At 46.1% G+C, this 18,750-nt stretch overlaps 1 protein-coding gene across 2 annotated transcripts in view; it reads right to left on the bottom strand.

Annotated features, from left to right (window-relative positions):
• The window catches only part of Lpgat1 (lysophosphatidylglycerol acyltransferase 1), a 60,845-nt gene extending 44,263 nt beyond the window's left edge, over positions 1-16,582 (bottom strand). Inside the window, exons 1-2 of one of the 2 annotated variants that reach the window (XM_051148150.1) lie at positions 16,436-16,582; positions 15,049-15,313 (exon numbers count right to left, since the gene is read on the bottom strand). In XM_051148150.1, coding sequence (XP_051004107.1) covers positions 15,049-15,286 — 238 coding nt within the window. In that variant the 5' untranslated portion in view covers positions 15,287-15,313; positions 16,436-16,582. Of the gene's footprint in view, positions 1-15,048; positions 15,314-16,072; positions 16,178-16,435 lie in introns of those variants that run through there. The other variant, XM_051148148.1, reaches the window with a different exon arrangement.
• Between the last annotated feature and the right edge of the window lie 2,168 nt (positions 16,583-18,750).

Here is an 18,750-nt window from a genome sequence, read left to right as displayed (position 1 = left end):
CTCCCTCAGGGAGTGCTCTGCCTCCACTGTCCCTGCTTCCGTGGAAACTGCTTTACCCACTGACTCGTCTCCCCAGACCCCTTCACAGGGTTTCTTAGTGGTTAATGAAGCGTTTAAAGTTTGGAAAAGTGTCCAAGGCATGGTGGCGCACGCCTTTAATCCCAGCACTTGGGAGGCAGAGGCAGGCGGATCTCTGTGAGTTCGAAGCCAGCCTGGTCTACAAAGCAAACCTAGGACAGCCAAGGCTACACAGAGAAATCCTGTCTTGAAAAATAAAAAAATAAAAAATAAAAGTTTGGAAAAGTGTTTGCTAACAATATCTTACCACATCTGTAAGCCTTGACAGGAAATATAACTAACCTTTTACTCATGGATGTGTTACTGGCATTGCTGGGGGAGGATTGCACACGTGCTGCAGCACATGATGGGATTAGCGACCAACTTTCGGGAGTCAGTTCTCTCTTCCCACCACGGGCTCCAAGGACTAGACTGAAGTCAACAGGCTTGTAATGGCAAGTGCTTTTCCTCACCAAGCCATCTGGCCAGCCCCAAACTATTTTTTTAAATGCTTATTATTTTCATTTTATGTGTATAGCTGCCTGCATATGTGTATGTACACTGCATACATGTCGTGTGTCCACAGCGGGCAGAAAAGAACACTCCCCTCCTGACAGCTGGCACTGAGGACAGCTGTAGCTGCGTACGGGTGCTGGGAACTCAACTCCAGTCCCTGCAAGAACACTAAGTGCTCTTATACTGACTGAGCCATCTCTACAACCTCTTTCTAACATTTTAATATTATTTTTAGTTATTATAATTTAAAATCAGAAGCAAATAATTGCTTTGTTCTTAATATTTAAAAGCATGAAATAGCCAGATATCGTAGCCTACATATTCCTCCTACACTGAGGAGTGTAGGCTACACAGTGAGGATCAGGCTACCCAAGGGACACAAAGCAAAACTCTACCTCAAAAACAAAACTAAACTAACCAAAAACCACTAAGGAGGCCCAGAATACACACACCTTTAATCAGGAGGCAGAGGCAGCAGGGTTTCTACAAGTTTGAGGTCAGCCTGGTCTACACAGTAAGTTCTAGGCTAGCCAGAGATGTATAGTGAGAGCCTGTTTCTTAAAAAACAAAACAAAACAAAAAAACAGAAAGAAATAAGTGATGGATGAAAGGACAGAAGAAAGGAAGGAAGGAAGAATCAAACAGACAAACAGCAAGCAAAAGCTAGCAATGTATTTTAAAAGTTGTACAGAGGGGCTGGAGCCCAGTGGTTAAGAGCACTATCAGCTCTTCCAAAGGACCCAGGTTCAATTCCCAGTACCCACATGGCAGCTCACAACTGTCTGCAATTCCAGTTGCAAGGAATCTGACACCAATGCACATGAAATAAAGTTTTTAAGAAATTGTATAGAAAGCCAGTACTTATAAGGTTATTTTTAAAATATAGTTTCTCAAAAAGGAGTTTGAATGGAGGTTCTCTGCATGAGTATATAATGCTGCTTCCAGAAACCACTGGTTATTAAACAAAAACCTCAGTACCAGGCATGGAGAACGAGGCTCCCCAGATAATATAGGCTGTTACCATGTCCACTAAAGACACCACACACTTTGGTTGCAGAACATAAAGAGATCAAACTGAGCTGGAGCTGAGCTGAACTGAAAGCTTTTCTCCCTACTGCCTAGTTTTCATATCAGCAAGTGCTATGCAGGCCACCAGGGGAAAAAGACATCAGTGGTCCTACCCAGTGTTGGAGCCCGTGTGCTGCAGTGTCTACCCACAGGCAAGATGTGCCCATTAAGTGTGGTAGTGACACAACTGTTATGAGGCTCAACAACTACTTTCTGCTTAGATTTGCGGCCTACTCCATAGGAACACATTTATGCCTGATACTGTAAACCCAGCCCAAACCCAATGGCTTACAGTGGGAACTACTGTCACACTGCCGTCTACATATTTATGTTTTACTCATAAATCTGTGCTGCTCTCAACCTTGGTCAGAGAAGCTTCTTTCTGCAGTTAATACAGAGACTCTGTGTGTGAGTGCTCAGCCCTAAGCAGGAAATCTCTACCAAGCCTCTCTCTCAGGGAATAAACGGCACAGAGGACGGTAGGAGCCTGGAGATGAGGATGCGCATCTTCTGCGTACAGCGTGGCCTGCACTGGTGAACTCACAGCAGGTACAGTCACCTGCACCAGAGCAAGCCTGGCAGCACGCTGTCCTGCACAGTGCAGTGCTTGGGAGGCCTACTCTTAGTTAACTGGCAGCTGATGGCTGCTAGGAGGAGATAGTCATTCCCTTTGGTGGTTAAGTTGCAAGTGCTTCAGCCAATAAGCTCAGGCCGATGCTCACGCAAGCAAACCCTAACTACTCAATAGGTTGCTTTAAAAAAAAAAAGCTGGGGCCAGTGGCCTGCAATCACAGCACTCAGAGAGGCCGAGGCAGGTAGATTTTTGTGAGTTCAAGGTCAGCCTGGTCTACAAATCAAGTCCAGGACAACCAAGGCTACACAGAGAAACTCTGTCTTGGGGAGAAAAGAAAGAAAGAAAGAGAGAGAGAAAGAAAAGTAAAAGGAGACTTATTGGGAGGAAGATGTGATTAACAAGGAATGAGAGGATAATGAGAATGAATATAATCAAAATACATTATATATATGTGTGTGTGTGTGTGTATGTGTGTGTGTGTGTGTGTGTATGTGTGTGTGTGTGTATGTGTGTGTGTGTGTGTGTATGTGTGTGTGTGTGTGTGTGTGTGTGTATGTATTTGGTCAAAAAACAAGTTTTTTATTTAGAAATTGAAATAAAAAGAAACAGTAAAGAGAAATTATTAAGTTTTAAGCTCTAGATATCACCCAGCTGTATTTATAAAAACAAATGAGGGTCTGAAGAGATGGCTCAGCACTTGAGAGCACTGGCTGCTGTTCCAGACCACCCAGATTCAATTCAACCATCCATATGATGGCTCACAACCATCTATAACTCCAGTTCCAGGAAATCCAACACCCTATTCTGGCCTCTGTGGACACTGCATATATATGGCGCACAGGCATACATGCAGGCAAAACATCAATATAAAAGAAAAAAAAAAAAAAAAAAAAAAGAACCAATGAGTATACAAATAGCAGGAAAGACTCAATGAACTGACAAGATTCATGGCCTGACAAACTGATCACAAAGCTTGCTACTGGGCCCTCACTGAGTCTCCCCTCTATGAGAGAGCACATCGGCTCACAAACTTTCCTCTGTAAATGACAGTCCTCTAGTTTTAGGTGTCACAGTCATGATGATAAGTCGTAGACGCTTTGCTTGACAAAGTTCCAGAGACCTCTGACTGTCCAGCATGATCACTAGACATCCAGAGCAGCTGTTGAGGCTTTGCTTGACAAAGTTCCAAAAATCTCCTGCTGATCACCAATGCCCATAAATGTTATGTATGGTCCAGGTGTAATGTCTAGAAATCTGCTATTTCTCCTAAAATTGTTTTTTCTCTTTCTTTCTCAGCCTACAGGAAAAACTTTTTCCCACAGAGAATGTTGAAAGAGGGCATTTGGGGGCTGGAGAGATGGCTCAGAGGTTAAGAGCACTGGCTGCTCTTCCAAAGGTCCTGAGTTCAATTCCCAGCAACCACATGGTGGCTCATAACCATCTAGAAGGAGATCTGGTGCCCTCTCCGGGCAGGCAGGCACATATACAGGCAGGATATTGTATACATAATAAATAAATAAATCTTAAAAAAAAAAAAAAGGAAAGAAAGAAAAAGAAAAGAAAGAGGGCATCTGGCCAAAGGCTTTCGACGATAGAGTTTTTTGCTGACAGTGAGCACCCAAGAAGAAACTGCATGAAAGAAAGTTAAGATCTAGACATAACTGTACCTGGCTAGATACTGTTAGCTGTAGAAACATTTCTCTAGGATCTGCTTTGAGCACACTAGAAGGTGGGCTTGGAACATCATGCTTTACAGATATTTTACAATAGAGGACCCCTTGGCAGTTAGCCTAGGCGTGGACAGCACACCTGTTGGTCTAGGACTGGAAGTGGGTCAAGTCTTTTCTTTAGAGAATGTCTAGCGCACGCTATGTTGCTAGACCATCTTGTAAACACATTGTCTTTAGCCCGGGGAAATTTATGGTTAAACTGTCATGTATTGTTTAAAAAATAACAATCAGGTCATGCTGACCATTGCTTGAAAATTGATTGATTTTTGTTGTATGTTTTGTTGTAGGTTACAGAGCTTTTTGTATTTCCTTATTAATCTGTTGACTTTTGATTGCCCTAGTGATTATAAAAGAAGGGAAAAAAATCATGATGTAATTGTAACAAGAAAAATTCAACTTCATTTCAATAAAATACTGGGGCTGGCCCAAGGAGAACAAGGGTAAACAAATAACAAACATGAGAGAGTAAGCTAGAGAAAGATGGGTAACAGCAAGAGAGAGAGGAGAGAAGATGGGTGACAGCAAGCAGGAAGAGAGAGAGAAGATGGGTGACAGCAAGCAGGAAGAGAGAGAGAAGATGGGTGACAGCAAGCAGGAAGAGAGAGAGAAGATGGGTGGCAGCAAGCAGGAAGAGAGAGAGAAGATGGGTGACAGCAAGTAAGGAATCAGACATCAAGTGAGTCAGAGACGGCGACAGATGGAGAGCCAGAAGAAAAGTTCTCCTGGGCTTTTAAGACCTTCTGCTTGTACCGCATAAGCCTGAATCTCTGAAGATTTCTTTTTCCTCCATTCGCCAACCTCTCCTCAACAACTAGTTCCTCTAGCTAGTTGTTCAACCAAGTTGTTTTCCCTTAACCAGCCTTTTACCACTTGCTCAATCCTCCCTACCGCGGATCCATCTCTCTTCTCCCCTCTTCGCTGCTCCCGGAGCTGGTCTTGGGGTGCAGCACTTAGGTATTAGTATTACACTACTATATTATGGCGTATAGAAAATGACCGTCATGTCTAACAGAGGCTGCCTGGTTGGTATGACAGCCTAAGTTCTGCAGAGAGTACACTCCAGGTCTCAGGACCCAGGCAGGGAAGCCACGGACCACAGTGACTGTGACAAAGAAGGAAGTGACACTGGTGAACTGGAGGATGCAGGGCAGACCTCTTGCCCAGCTCCAGCCAAGAGCTTTGCTCAATTTCTAAGTTTCTAAGAGCAGCTCACTATTTTATGAAATACACCTATATTTAAAATTTTGACAATTATTTTCTAAGTTTAAGTTTCGCCAAGATCAAATAAGCATTTCAAGCGCTAAATATGAATGTTAGCTTACAAACTACAAAGAACTCATAAAAGCCAAGTACTCAGCCAGGCAGTGCTGCTACACACCTTTAATCCCAGCACGCAGGAGGTAGAGACTAGCAAATCTCTGAGTTCAAGGCCAGCCTGGCCTAGAAGTGAGTTCCAGGACAGCCAGGGCTGCACAGAGAAATCCTGACTTAAAACCAAGACAAAACAAAAGCCACATGCCATATTTTTCAGACTATAAGATGTACTCAGTTTTTAGAGCAGTAAAACAAGAAAAACAGTAAAAACAGCAATCAGACCATAAGGTGCACATTAATTTGCACCCACACACACACACACACTTTGGTGTGTCTTCTGGTCCAAAAAATACGGTACACAATAAACCTGAATTTTATATTGGGAATAGTAATCACGAAAAACTAGGGGACAATGGTGGTCCTTGCAGTTTTTGAGGTAGACAACAGACCAGAACTAGAATAATATTAGTTTCCTATCTCATCACATCCCCTACTGAGGTATCAAAGGTACCATCTCTTCCATTCAACCTGACGACATTTCCTTACAGGAGCCCAGAAGAGACAAGTCTTAACTATGGTAATTGGTAATAATCAAGAGTCCAAACAGCTCAGGGGAGGAAAGCAGGAGTAGCAACCCGCTCCCCGAGGAGGGGTTGACTCTGCTGGGTAAGGGCTTTGTCAACCCAGCCACAGCTGCAAGGGAAGGAGTGTGGAGTACAGACTGGGCCGTAGAAGGCTTCCCAGACTCAGCCTGACTTAGGAAGAGAGAAGCCTTAGAGCAATACAGACAAACACATCCAGGCGCTGTATGCGCAAAACAAGGAAGAAATCTAGAAACCTACCTGGCCTCATCCAAACCTTCTACAATAACAACTCCAGAAAATTCAAGCAATTGCATTATAAGGAACAAAAAAGTACCTGGCATAGCACGAAGCAACACAATGGGAACCAGAGAGCATTCCTCAGGTTAATTATAATGGAGAAAGTAAAACTTGGAACTAAGTATTCTTGCCTGGATTTGCAACAACCAATGAAACTACTACTCCTATGAATAAGACTACAAAACAACAACAAAACAAAAGGCAAGAACTCAAGGGAGAATGTCCAGATTATAGTAATAAGAAAAGTAAGGACTGGCAGAATTCAACGAAGACATGGAAAATAATTTTAATTATAGAAATATAAAGGAGAACAAAAGATATTGCATAAAACAAATACTAAAAACATAAATAAACAAATGAAGAAGTGTCAAAATCAAAGAGAAAACCTAATTGTGGTGTGTGACACACCTTCTCAGCACTTGAGAGAATCAGGAGTTCAAGGCCATTCTCAGCTGCACACAGTCCAAAGCCAGCCTAGGCTAAATGAGACTCTGTCTCAAATAATAAGAACAAAGGAATTCAAGGAGAAAGACCTGGGAGATGGCACAGTGGGTGAAAGCACTGGCTACCAAGATGGACCACCTGAGTTTGATCCCCAGGACCCATGTGGTAAAAGGGAAGGACTAATCCTTCAGGCTGTTTTCTGACCTACACACACACACACACACACACACACACACACACACACACACACACACACACCATACACGTTTTGTTTTGTTTTTCGAGACAGGGTTTCTCTGGGTAACCTTGACTGTCGTGGACTCACTTTGTAGACAAGGCTGGCCTTGAAGTCACAATGATCCACTTGCCTCTGCCTCCCAAGTGCTGGGATTAAAGGCGAGCGCCACCAACACCCAGCACCGTCTACACACACATGTATGCACACACAATACAATAAAAAAGTAAAGATAATTAAGTAGAAACTAATTAATATAAAAAACATACAAAGAGATATTGCAGGAAACCAAAGCAATGAATTGCAATAAATTAAGATTGGCGGGGCGGGGCTGCCTGCCAGACCTCAGGGGAGGGGCATGCTCAGTCCTGACGTGCCTTGATAGGTATGAGGGGAGGGAGGCTCCTCGTCTGAGGAGCAGGAGAGGGGGAACGGAAGAGAGGGAGGACCAGGAGGGGAGAAGGGATAGGGCTATGACCAGGATGTAAAGTGAATAAACAAATTTTTAAAAAATTTAAAGATATAAATTTGAAATAAAATATTTGAGTTTAGCACCTTTAATCCCAGCACTTGGGAGGTAGAGGCTGGCAGATCTTTCTGTGCATTCAAGACTAGCCTGGTCTACATAGTGAGACCCTATCTCAAAAAATAAAACGACAACAAAAATACTTAAATCTATAAAGATCACATAGGAAAAACAGGGTTCAACCACCACAGCAATCTTAGTAAAGTTACTACATATCAGAATAAAGAGGCTCCATTGGGCATACAAACCAAAACGACCAAATCACTAACTTGAATGAGAAATCAGTGTCCAACACCTCTGCAGTACTACTAAATGGCAAAAGGCATGTGTACAGTAGTGTAAGCTCCTACAGCAAATTGTGAGCCAGGAATTTTATAACCTGCTGAGTTGTCCTTTAAAAGTAAAGTAACATAAAGGAAGCTCTGAAAATATTGTAAGAAAATGTCCTTATTTTATTCCCATGATCCCTCATTGAGAAACAACAGGTTAATCATAACTTATTCAAAATGTCTGTAATCAGAAGCAGTTAGAGTTCAGCTTACTGGGTTTGGTTTTTACAATGAAATTTAGGAGGAATAGGGCTCATGTCTAATAGGAAAGTCATTCATTTTCCATATATTCCTTCTGAGCATAGCCTGAAGATAAGAAAGTAGATTTGAGCAGGGCGTGGTGGCACACGCCTGTAATCCCAGCACTCGGGGAGCAGAAGCAGGCAGATCTCTGTGAGTTCGAGGCCAGGCTGGTCTACAAAAGCGAGTCCAGGATAGCCAGGGCTACACAAAGAAACCCTGTCTAGAAAAAAAAAAAAAAAAAGAAGGTAGATTTACAAACCATTTTTAGTGTGCCAAACCTTTTGTATGGACTAATTACATGAAGTCAGATGAAAGCCAGTCGTGGTGGCACACACCTGTCATCCCAGCACTCAAGGAGGCAGAGGCAGGTGGATCTCTATGAGTTTGAGGCCAGCCTGGTCTATACAGAGAAACCCTGTCTCGAAAAACTAAAAGAATGGGGCTGGAGAGATGGCTCAGTGGTTAAGGACACCGCCTGCTCTTTTAGAGGTCCTGAGTTCGATTCCTAGCACCCACACGGTGGCTTACAACCATCTATAATGTTATCTGATGCTCTCTTCTACAGCTAAGGCACTCATATGTAATAAATAAATAAATCTTTTAAAAAGAAAAAGAAAAAGAAAAAAACATGAAGTCAGATAAGAAGTTCTCCCCTGTGGCATCAGGTGTAAAGTTTTAGATCTTGGAACATTCTGGACTCTGGATTTTTAGATTTGGAAAGCTCAATCTGTACTAGAAGATGAGTCTCTGTCAACCCAGGATGACTGGGAAAAGCTCCCGCAATAGCTAAGTGACCATTACGTACATGTGAGTGAAGAGTTAAGACAAGAACAGACAAAGATTGATAAAGCAGAACAAACTACAAGCCATAACACTACATAAAAGTTAATAAAATTGTGAGGAGAAAACTCAAGAGGGACACCTTAATGTAACAGCTGGGAGACAATAGCCTTAAAGCTCACAAATCAAAGTACACATAAAAGCACACATAACCATAGAGTTCTGCACACTAAATGATGAAATCAGCTGGCCATAGTGGCACACACCTGTAGGTCCCAACACTTGAGAGGCAGAGGCAAGCAGATCCCTCTGAGTTGGAAACCAGGTCTATACAGTGAGTTCCAGGGCAGCCTGAGCTACAAGGTGAGACCCTGTCTCGTTTAAAAAAAGAAAAAAGTTCATGAAAATGACTAAAATCGAGTGATGGAGATGGAAAACAGGAAGAAAGGAGGATTAACAAGAATTTCACCCTTCTTCATCAGGGTTATTAAATAGAGAACTAAGAATATGATATGAAGAAATGAGACAAAAATACAAAGCTTCTTAAATATCTGAACAACAACAACAAAATTAAAGAACAGGCACAGTTAAAGACCTAAATTGTACATATATGTGTACATGTACCATCTGTGTATGTACATGGTCCATGTACATATATATGAAAATATAAAATATGGAGGAAGTGTGATTTTATAAATCTCCAATATATTATACATTAAGTAACACTATTTTAGCTTCTACAGAAATACAGTTGTAATACTGCTTTCAGATGTTGGAATGATTTCAGAGAGCTTACCTCTGAAGGGAAGGGCAAAGAAGACAGTGAAACTAAGAAACAGTGCAGGAACACGATCTACAGATCAATACTGGCTCTCTGAAGACAGAAACAAACTGTGACAAACATCAATTCAGTTAATGTTTAAGGGGAAGTAACTGTAAAACCTGTTTCTGTTTCAACATCAGTAACAAAAGGAGAGGGGATAACAACAGTAGCAAACTGCTGTGAGTATGACATGGCTACACAGGGAAGTGGAGTAAAACGGCGCACTCACTAAAGGGAAGTGCTCAGAGCTACTTAACTTTATGTTCCAATATGTGTTAACTAATGTTGTTGCCGCAAAGATGCAAATTTCTAACTGACAAATTATTCAAAATTCTAAGTCTACTGTAAGTGCCAATGATAGAATTAAGGGGGGAAAGGTCCTACAGAGAAAACTTTCCCTAACGGGGCAGTGGCAACTCCCACGCCCCACACACACCCACACACCGCACCAGAAAACTGAAGCCTCCCTCTCCTTCCCTATGTACTGTGCGCACTCCCTTCTCAGCACCTGCCACAGCTGCCACCATGAGGCAGGAGCAGGAGCACCTCTCCACCAGCACCACACAGCACACCTCCCTCTTGGGAGCACTAGCTTCCTACCTGTGCTGCTGTGAGCTCCATCACTCCTCCAGGGCCCCTGCTGCTACACGCAGTACAAGCTCAGTAAAAACACCAAATGAGGGCTGGGCACGGTGCTGTACACCTTAATTCCCAACACTCGGGAAGCAGAGGCAAACAAACCTACACGGTGAGTTCCAGGCCAGCCAAAGCTACATAGCAAAACACTGCTTAAGAACAAACAAGCATATTAAACGAACAAATACTTACTTCATATAATCTGGTTCAGGGTTCATATTGTATAGCCTGTAGCCACCTTGGTATCAGGAAGGCATTCAGTGAAAGAAGCTGGGCATGGTGGCACACACCTCTAATTCTAGCAGTCAGGGAGGCAGAGGCAGGAGGATCTCTGTGAATTCAAAGCCAGCCTGACCTACAAAGCGAATCCAGGACAGCCAGGACTACATAGAGAAATCCTCAGAAAACCAAAAAAAAGAAAGAGACAGAGAAAGAAAGAATGAGAGAAAGAAAGAAAAGCAGTTACTTAGGAAAGAGACAGCTGGGCTGGGGGGTGTAACTCAAGGGCTTAAAAAGCATGTGTCTGGTCCTAACTTCTATCTCCTGAGAAAAACCAACCCCAGCTCCTAGGGAGCGGCACACGTTTATAATCCCAGTAGCTGGAAGGTAGAGGCAGTGTGGCCAGAGGGTTAAGGCCGTCCTCACCTTCACAGTGAGTTAGGCTAGCCTGGAACACGAGACTTCTACCTCACATATACATATAAAACACTGACCAAGCACCGCATGGACACCAGGCAATGAGTCAGGCTCTAGGCTCATAAAGAGCCTGTGGTAAGACAGAGACGAGCACCCTACCCGCCAGCAAGTGGTGGGAACAAGCTGCAGTATTCTTCCCACTAGAATAATAATGCTGCCCACATGCCTCTGTACTCACAGTAAAAAATAAAATTAAAGTAACAGAAAAAAAACCAAAAAAACAAAACCACCACACTCTGCATCACCACTTGGCACAGATTTGGCACAGACGCACACTACCAAACAGTCAAAGAAGCCACAAAGGTGAACCTATATGGCCATCAAAGCCTGGGATCTGAGGGGAACCAAACCTCATCTGCATCAGCTTTCCCTACAGCCAACACAGGTAAACACCCAATCTAAGGAAACCAGCATTTGCTAAGCAAAGCGAGCCTGGCAACAAAGCCCCAAGCCCCAGTCCTCTAGAGAAATGCAATGAGTATCTTTACACTGTTTAATGTACTAAGACTTCAATGAAATGTGTACAGATAACAATGACTTTACCAAAATAAGTGAATCAAAGTCAAACACAAGCACATTTTGTTTTGAAATACAATCTCTCTCTGAGATTTGTCAGTCTTCACTGAGTTGGAGAACAGATAGGCTAATTTACTCCAGGTCCAAGGAATGCACACAGAAGTACATCAGTGGTTCAGCTAGTCTCTTTTTCAGATTGCCTTCAAAGTATCCGGGCAAAGCAATATAACTTGAACTTGTCCCCAGTATGCAATGTCTATATATTATTTGCCCTTGAGGAGCTGGTGGTAGCAATATTCACCACTTCCTAGTCACAAGTGAGGCGGCACAAACCCCCTCCTTGTCCTTAGAGTCCTTTCAAGAAATGAGTTCGCCTGACAAGACAAAGTCAGGAAGAGGTAGAAAGGCCAGCGAATCCCCGTCCCATCTCCTGTGTCTACAGGTGGTTGTCCATTTCTGAGAAGACAAACCAAATACAAACTTCTGGGAAGCTGCCCGTGGTAGCTCATACGTGAAGCCCAGCATGTGAGACGGTGAAGCTGGAGGGTCACCGTGAGTTCAAGGCCGGCCTAGTTTGGTAAAGTCTCAGCACCTTCAACCGTGTAAAGATACTCATTGTGAGCGGCAGCCCCACAAGTCCCAGGGCTTTGTGTCATCATAACGAGGCCCTCTCTCAAAACCAACCAACAGGAACAGAACAGGCTCCGGGGCTTACGGGCCTCATCAGCTCTCATCCAAGAACCATAGGTGTAATTGAAGGATTCACTTTGTTTGCCTCTTTACACAAGTTTAATAAATCTTCCTGTATATCTCCAAGGAGCCTGTTTATTTAGTTATACATGCTGCAAGTGTTCTACCACTAGGCTAGATCCCTGGCCCAGAAATCCATTAGATCAGAAAGAAGGTGTTCTCCTGATAAGAAATAAATGCAATTCTCCTCAGAGAGGAAAAAAGCCAAAGCACTAATTATTCTGCCCAGCAGAGCTTTCTCTGATGATGCACTCTATACCTGCCCTTTCCAGGTCAGCAGCCCCTAAGCAACCCAGTATTGAGAGCTGAAACGCTGTAGGTGTGAGGAAATGTGAATTAATTAATTCACATCCACCTAGTTGCTCCATACAGGGCAGCGTACTTAATAGTCACAATTTCCAGCAACCACATGGTAGCTTACAACCATCTATAATAAGAACTGGTGCCCTCTTCTGGTGTGCAAGCACACATGGGGGCAGAATACTGTATAAATAATAAATAAATCTTTTTTTAAAACTTCCTTTTAAGTGGATTTTCAACAAAATTTCGGCAGTTTTCGTTACAAACTTGAACATACTGGACTTGCTAGTATGACCCTAACAGAACACAGTCACGAGACACAGGATGTGATAATGACAGGTGCACTAACAAAAGGATCTAAAAACAAACCAAGGCTCACGGGCTCACGGGCCAAGAACCATGCGTGTCTGAAGGAGCCATTTTTATGATGTCTGCCTCTTTATGGAGTTTCTGTAAATCTTCCTGTACACTAGTAAGGAGCCCTGTTTGTTTGTTTTTGGTGTCATAAATCTGTTTATGTTAGGCAAATGTCCTAACACCAAGCTACTGAGCAGATCTTCTGAGAATTCCTTTGACATTATTCAATTTTCCATCTGTGAAAGAAAAGCAAATGCCTACTGTCCTCTTGACAGAAAGGGAAGAAATGAGGTTCATAATGTGAAGACAGGAGCTCAGGACTCCTGTGTAGGTTTATCATCTTTAACCCTCACTCAGGCTTTCAACAAAATTGATTCCTACTTTGTTTGACTTAACTGATCTGCTACGATCCGATTGTGACCAGACTCTCCGAAATCAAGTATTGTACTCATGAGAAAACTCAATAAGAATATGCAAACTAAAACCTGAGGAGAAACTGGTCAGACTGTTAACATGCAGTAGCCCAGAAGAGCCAATGTTTCAGAGAGACTGAAATACAGAGGTCACAGCATGACCACTAAGCTGGAGGCAAGCACCGTAATGTCAGCACTAGGGAAGCTGAGGCAGGGGACATGCTCTGCTCTGAGTTCAGTGCCCGTCTGGGTTACAGGGTGAGTTCAGAGGTGGCCTAGGACACATAAACAAAACAAGCAACTAAAGGACAACTGCAGCTGAGCTGTGACGACAGGTACAAACTTCAGGCAGCAGCACTGTAAGTCTCATAGTCTCAAGGTCAATGACTAATTATTTAATTGGGCTGACACACATAAAAATATATTATCTACAAGTACAGATATTTCAGTTATTTCATTGTTCTTTAGGAGAAAAAAAAGATAGAAGCTGTTATTGAAATCCTATAAGCTCATTTAGAACAAGCAAACTTAGCATGCTGTGCGGAGAACAAACCCACCAGTTACTATATAGGGTACCTGGGAAAGCAAAGCCAGACTCAAGACAGCAGCGCAGCTGAGACTCAGCACTACAGGCAGGAACTTCATTTTTCTCTCTGCCATTACCATTGCTACCAGGCACTGAAGAGGACAAGCTACCCACAGCATCAAAAAACTGGCATCTCAACAGCTCACTACAAAGAAGCAATGCAGGTTCTATCCCAGGGGCTTACAGAAACATAGATGGCAATGGTGGACGCAAAAAGCCTTCATCTGGGGCGACAGAGGCCATGTTCTCACACAGCAGGCAGCTGCCAGACCCTTTTCTGCTGTGTATGGATGCCGATGCAGACAGTGCAGGCAAGAGGGAGACAGAATTTAAAATGGAGAACCGTTTTGCCGCCTGACCCTTAAAATACCCTCCACTCTTTCTGGCTATGAACGGCAGCATACTTGCTAAGGAATCTGTCCCCCAGATTTGTTTCCATGATAGAAGTTTCCACGTCTCACGAGTGCTAGAAACGTCACCCCTTATTTTAATCTTAAAGAAGAAATAAGTCAATGAAAGAAAATAAAGGACATTTGAGCCGAAATGGAAGTTGTCAAAATATGTAGTTTATAGGTAGAAAATGAACAGCACTTCTCATTGAGTGCTATGAAAGTCCACTTCACCACAGTATTGTTCCGTCTCCCCACAACGCAATTTAAAAGCAAAAACAAAAGTCCACTTAAGGCACTCAGGGCTAATTTGCTTAACACATGAAAAAACTTACTAATGAGATAAAAATAGACTTATGAGATAAAATATAAATTCTAGAAAACAAAAGAAACATACTTAACAGAAACGAGGAAGGGGAGCGTGCCTTAAAACATTAACATAGTGCAGAATTACACTGCTTGAAAAAAAAACCTTAATAAACTGTTTGAGCAGGAACATGGCTCCAAGGTGTGTCTAAATCCCCCGTGTTTACGCACTACCTGTCTTACACCTGCACTGTGTAAGCCCTCAAGTCCTACAGAATGCATTCCTACTCCTCTATGGAAAGCTTTTACAGGCCAATTTTAATATGTCGGTATCGATCGCATTAGAAATACGCTATTTAAGGAATCACCAATACTTAATTATAAAATTGTACTCCGAAAACATCAGGCTTTCCTAGCTGAGATTCTGATGAGAAATCCAGCAAGACTTTTTCCTCCTGGTAGCCAAAGCACTCTCAAGCAATTCTCAACCAAAAGCATAACATACATTCAATCATGGCTCCTGACTTAGGCGCAGCATTGCAAACTGGTTCCTGTGCATTAAAGCGCTGTAGATCTTACCTGTGTATCCAGCGTACCATCCCCAGGAAGCCACCATTCCTAAAAGCCATTTGTACATGAGTCCTTCAATATACCAGAAGCGCTTACTGTCCAGCACTCGGAGGGGCTGCAGTATAATCACATAGCAGATGTAGGATGGGATAGCAACCAGGTTGTTGGCGACCATGAAGGCAAATCTCATCAGGGCTTTCGCTACGACCCAGCCCAGCCACGGAGCTTCTTCCACGGTCACAGCCATTCTCACATTGGCGTCGGCGCCGTCTTTCTGGGGATGAAAGGAAAAATCATTTCAAAAGGAAAAACGGATACAACGCCATCTAAAGCAGTCGGCAGCACAGCGATTCCCCCCCCCCACTCCCCCACCCCCGGCGCGGAAAATACGAGAAGACAGACACGAGGGTCTAAGCTCCCCGGGTGCCGCAAATCTCGAGGGCAAATTCCAGAGGGGGGACAGGGAGGAGGGAGGAGCCGCACAAGGTCAAGGGAGCTGTTCCGCGGGGCGCGGGCCACCGCCGAGTATATTTAGCCGACGCTCAGGGCGTCCCGCTAGCCGGGGGGCCGCCCCGCGCGCGACCCGCTTCCGCCCGCCACAGTCCGCGGCTCCGCACGGCGACCCTGGGTCCCGCCGCGGCGGCGGCTGCTCAACCCCCGGCCATGCCTGCGCCGGGGCTGCCCAGGGGCTGGTCCGCGGCGGCGGCGGGGCGTTCGCTTTTCCTTGTCTTTGAGGGGGAAGGAAGGAAGAGGGGCCCAGGAAGGAGGATGGAGGTGAGAGGAAGCCAGCGGGGAGGGGATGGGGGATGGAGGGGAGCAGGACCCAGAAGGTGAAGCGGAGGGGCGAGGGATGCGGAGCCCGCGACGCCCGGCTGAGGCTCGGACAGCGGTTTCCCCAGGTGAGGAGCCGGGCGGCCTCGGGGTCTCCTCGGCCGCTCTCCTCCCCTCAGCCGCTCGCCTCAGCCGGCTCGCCTCCCCGCAGCCAGGTAGCCTCAGCCGGGAATCTCTCTCTCCCTCTCCCGAGCGGGCTCACCTCAGTGGGCGCGGGCGGCGAGCGGCGGCGACAGGGCCCAGGGCCGGCGGCGGCGGCGGCGGGAGTCCCGGGCCCGGGGGTCGCGGTCATGGACGCGGCTGCGGCGGCCCGAGGCGCGGCGCTCGAGCGGGCGCGCGGGCGCCCTAGTCCCCTCGCGGCTGCCTGTGGACAGAGGCGCGGCGGGGACTCAGAGGCCGGACCTGTCACCGGGGCGGGTCCCGGGGAGGCGGGCGATTGCCCCGCGCCCCCGCCTCCTCCCCGGGGCCTACGGCGCCCTGGGCGCTCGGGCCGCCGCCGCCGCCCGCACAGGCCACGCGACCAACGGCAGGCGCCCTTCCCCGCCCCCAGCGCCGCCCCGGTTACCTCGGGCAGGCGGGCGCCCGGCCCGGGCTGCGGGAGCCGGAAGAATGCATGGCCGGCGGAAGGAGGCGGCGGCGGCGCGGCCCTCCGGGCTCCAGGTCCCGGGCGGCGAGGAGACTCGGTTCCCCCCTCCCCGGGGCGCGGCGAGGGCGGGGAGGGTTGGCGGGAGGAAGCGGCGGCGCCCCCGAGCGCCCTCTAACGAAGGCGCGCCCGCTCCCCCCTCACCCTCCCCGGAGCCCCGCGGTCCGCTGTGTGGAGGGCGCTCGCCCCGGGGACGCCGGCCTAGGCCCGGGACCTCGCCGAGCGGGACTCCCGGGCGGGTCAGGAAGGACCGCAGGCCCTCCCGGCGCACCGGGACCCCTGTCAGCCAGAAAGGCCGCCGCGCTGCATTGTGGAGGCTCCTTCACGCTCTTTCTCCGCTCGAGCCCAGGGCTCTTCTTCTGAACCTTCCCCCAAGGTATTACCGGTCTAGCGTTTTAAATCAGTTCTTCTAAGTGCCAGAAAGTATGTCTGGAAAGCACCTGAACCTGAGTGACAAGGTTTTCAATCCCCGACACACACACACACACACACACACACACACACACACACACACACACACACACACACACACACACACACACACACACACACACACACACACACGCCACATACCTGATACCCAATACCGTGGCCGTGGGAACTCCAAGCCACCAAAACCTAGAGTCCCTACAGACCCAGAGCCTCCTGTTGGGTGTGGTAGCTCCCTAAGCGCCCCGGGTTACAATGTGAGACCCTGTTTGTAAATAAAGTCCCGTGAATAGAGCAGCAATTTGTTCTTTAAGACCAGGCCAGGCTGATCTGGAACTCATAACATAGCTCAGGCTGGCCTCCAACACACAGGAAGCTTCCTGCTTTAGTCTCACCAGTGTTGGGATTACCGGCTTGAACCAGAATGCCCACCTAGGATGGCAATTTTCACCCATCTCTAGGAGACTGTGGTATTTGAAGGAGTATCAGTTATTTTGTCTACTGTGAAAATGTTCAAGTCCCATGGTACACATCAATACTAGAGACGCTAAGGCAGGAGAAGCAGAAATCCTGGGCCAGCCTGGGCTACATAGAGCTGTCCAAAAGACAACCCCCAAAATGTTCATGCTTTCATCAGCCCTCCCTCTTTTCTCCCTCCCTCTCTGATTTAGAAATGAAAGAAAAGCTGCCATAAGCCATATGGAAATACATCCTCACATTCCACACAGAACCCATATGGAATATGCATCCTTTCCATTTATGTTTAGCCTTTATAGCGATTATTATCATTTATCTATTTCACAGATTGTATGGGGCATGCTAGGGATGTAGCTCGTTTGCATCTTCAAGGCCCAGGGTATGATAAAGCCCAGCAACAAAAAAGAACTGAAAGGCGGTGGGCCACGTTTCAAGACAGCTGGGCCTTGGTAGAGACTCGGCCTCAAAACAACCAACCAACTAACCCAAAACTGTTAATGGGAAAGTCTGATTTTGATAGTCTATAGACTTTAAGAAACCTGAATCCTAGAGGCAGCCGAGATGATCTCAACCTTTTTCTGTCCCTTTTAGTTGCAACTATAGATCACATCTGTTCTGTCTGTGTTAGCCCACAACGGTTACCACACAAAATGCCTGTGTGGCGCCTAATAACGGACACTAGTTGTCATTAAGTTCTGGGGCTAAAGCCAGGAATCAAGGTGTGGACAGGTTTGGTTTCTTCTGGCCTGCAGAGTCCTCTCTTACCCTGCACTCACACTGTCACCTCCCTGTGCACATCTGCCTCCTCTCCGTCTGAACCTCTTCTGCTAAGTCATCCAGCAGGCTGGCCTTCAACTCGTTATTTGGCTCAGACGGTGCTCTGCAGAACTATCCCCTTCCAAAAGCTGAGGTTAGAGGCATGAGCCACCACACCCAGCCAGACTTCCTACAAGATAACCAGTCTGATTGGATCAGGGTCCACACGAATGGCTGCATTTCAAAATAGTTGTCTCTCTTAAGGCCCTAGGTCTATTTGCACTCTGAGGAAGCAGTTGAGGCTTAGTGTAAGAAATTTTGGGGTGCTGTTGAGCCATCCCGTTGTTCACACCACAGCCTGTCTTTTACTAGCTCCTCAGCAAAGGACCAAGAAGCCCAGTCTCCTCCACCATCTCATTCTGCTAACTAGCTTCACCCGAGGAAGATTTCTTTGTTTATTTGGTAGTTGTTGTCAGTGGGGAGAGAACCCAGGGCCTCAGGCTTAGGCACGTTCCAGCTCTAGCTATGCCCTAGCCTTCCCTTAAATGTTCCTTGAAATTTAGAAATTTAGGCAA

The sequence above is a fragment of the Acomys russatus genome, chromosome 6 (genome assembly GCF_903995435.1).
Source record: "Acomys russatus chromosome 6, mAcoRus1.1, whole genome shotgun sequence".
In the NCBI taxonomy this organism is placed as follows: Eukaryota; Metazoa; Chordata; class Mammalia; order Rodentia; family Muridae; genus Acomys; species Acomys russatus.
This window is presented reverse-complemented; position numbering and strand designations above follow the sequence as displayed.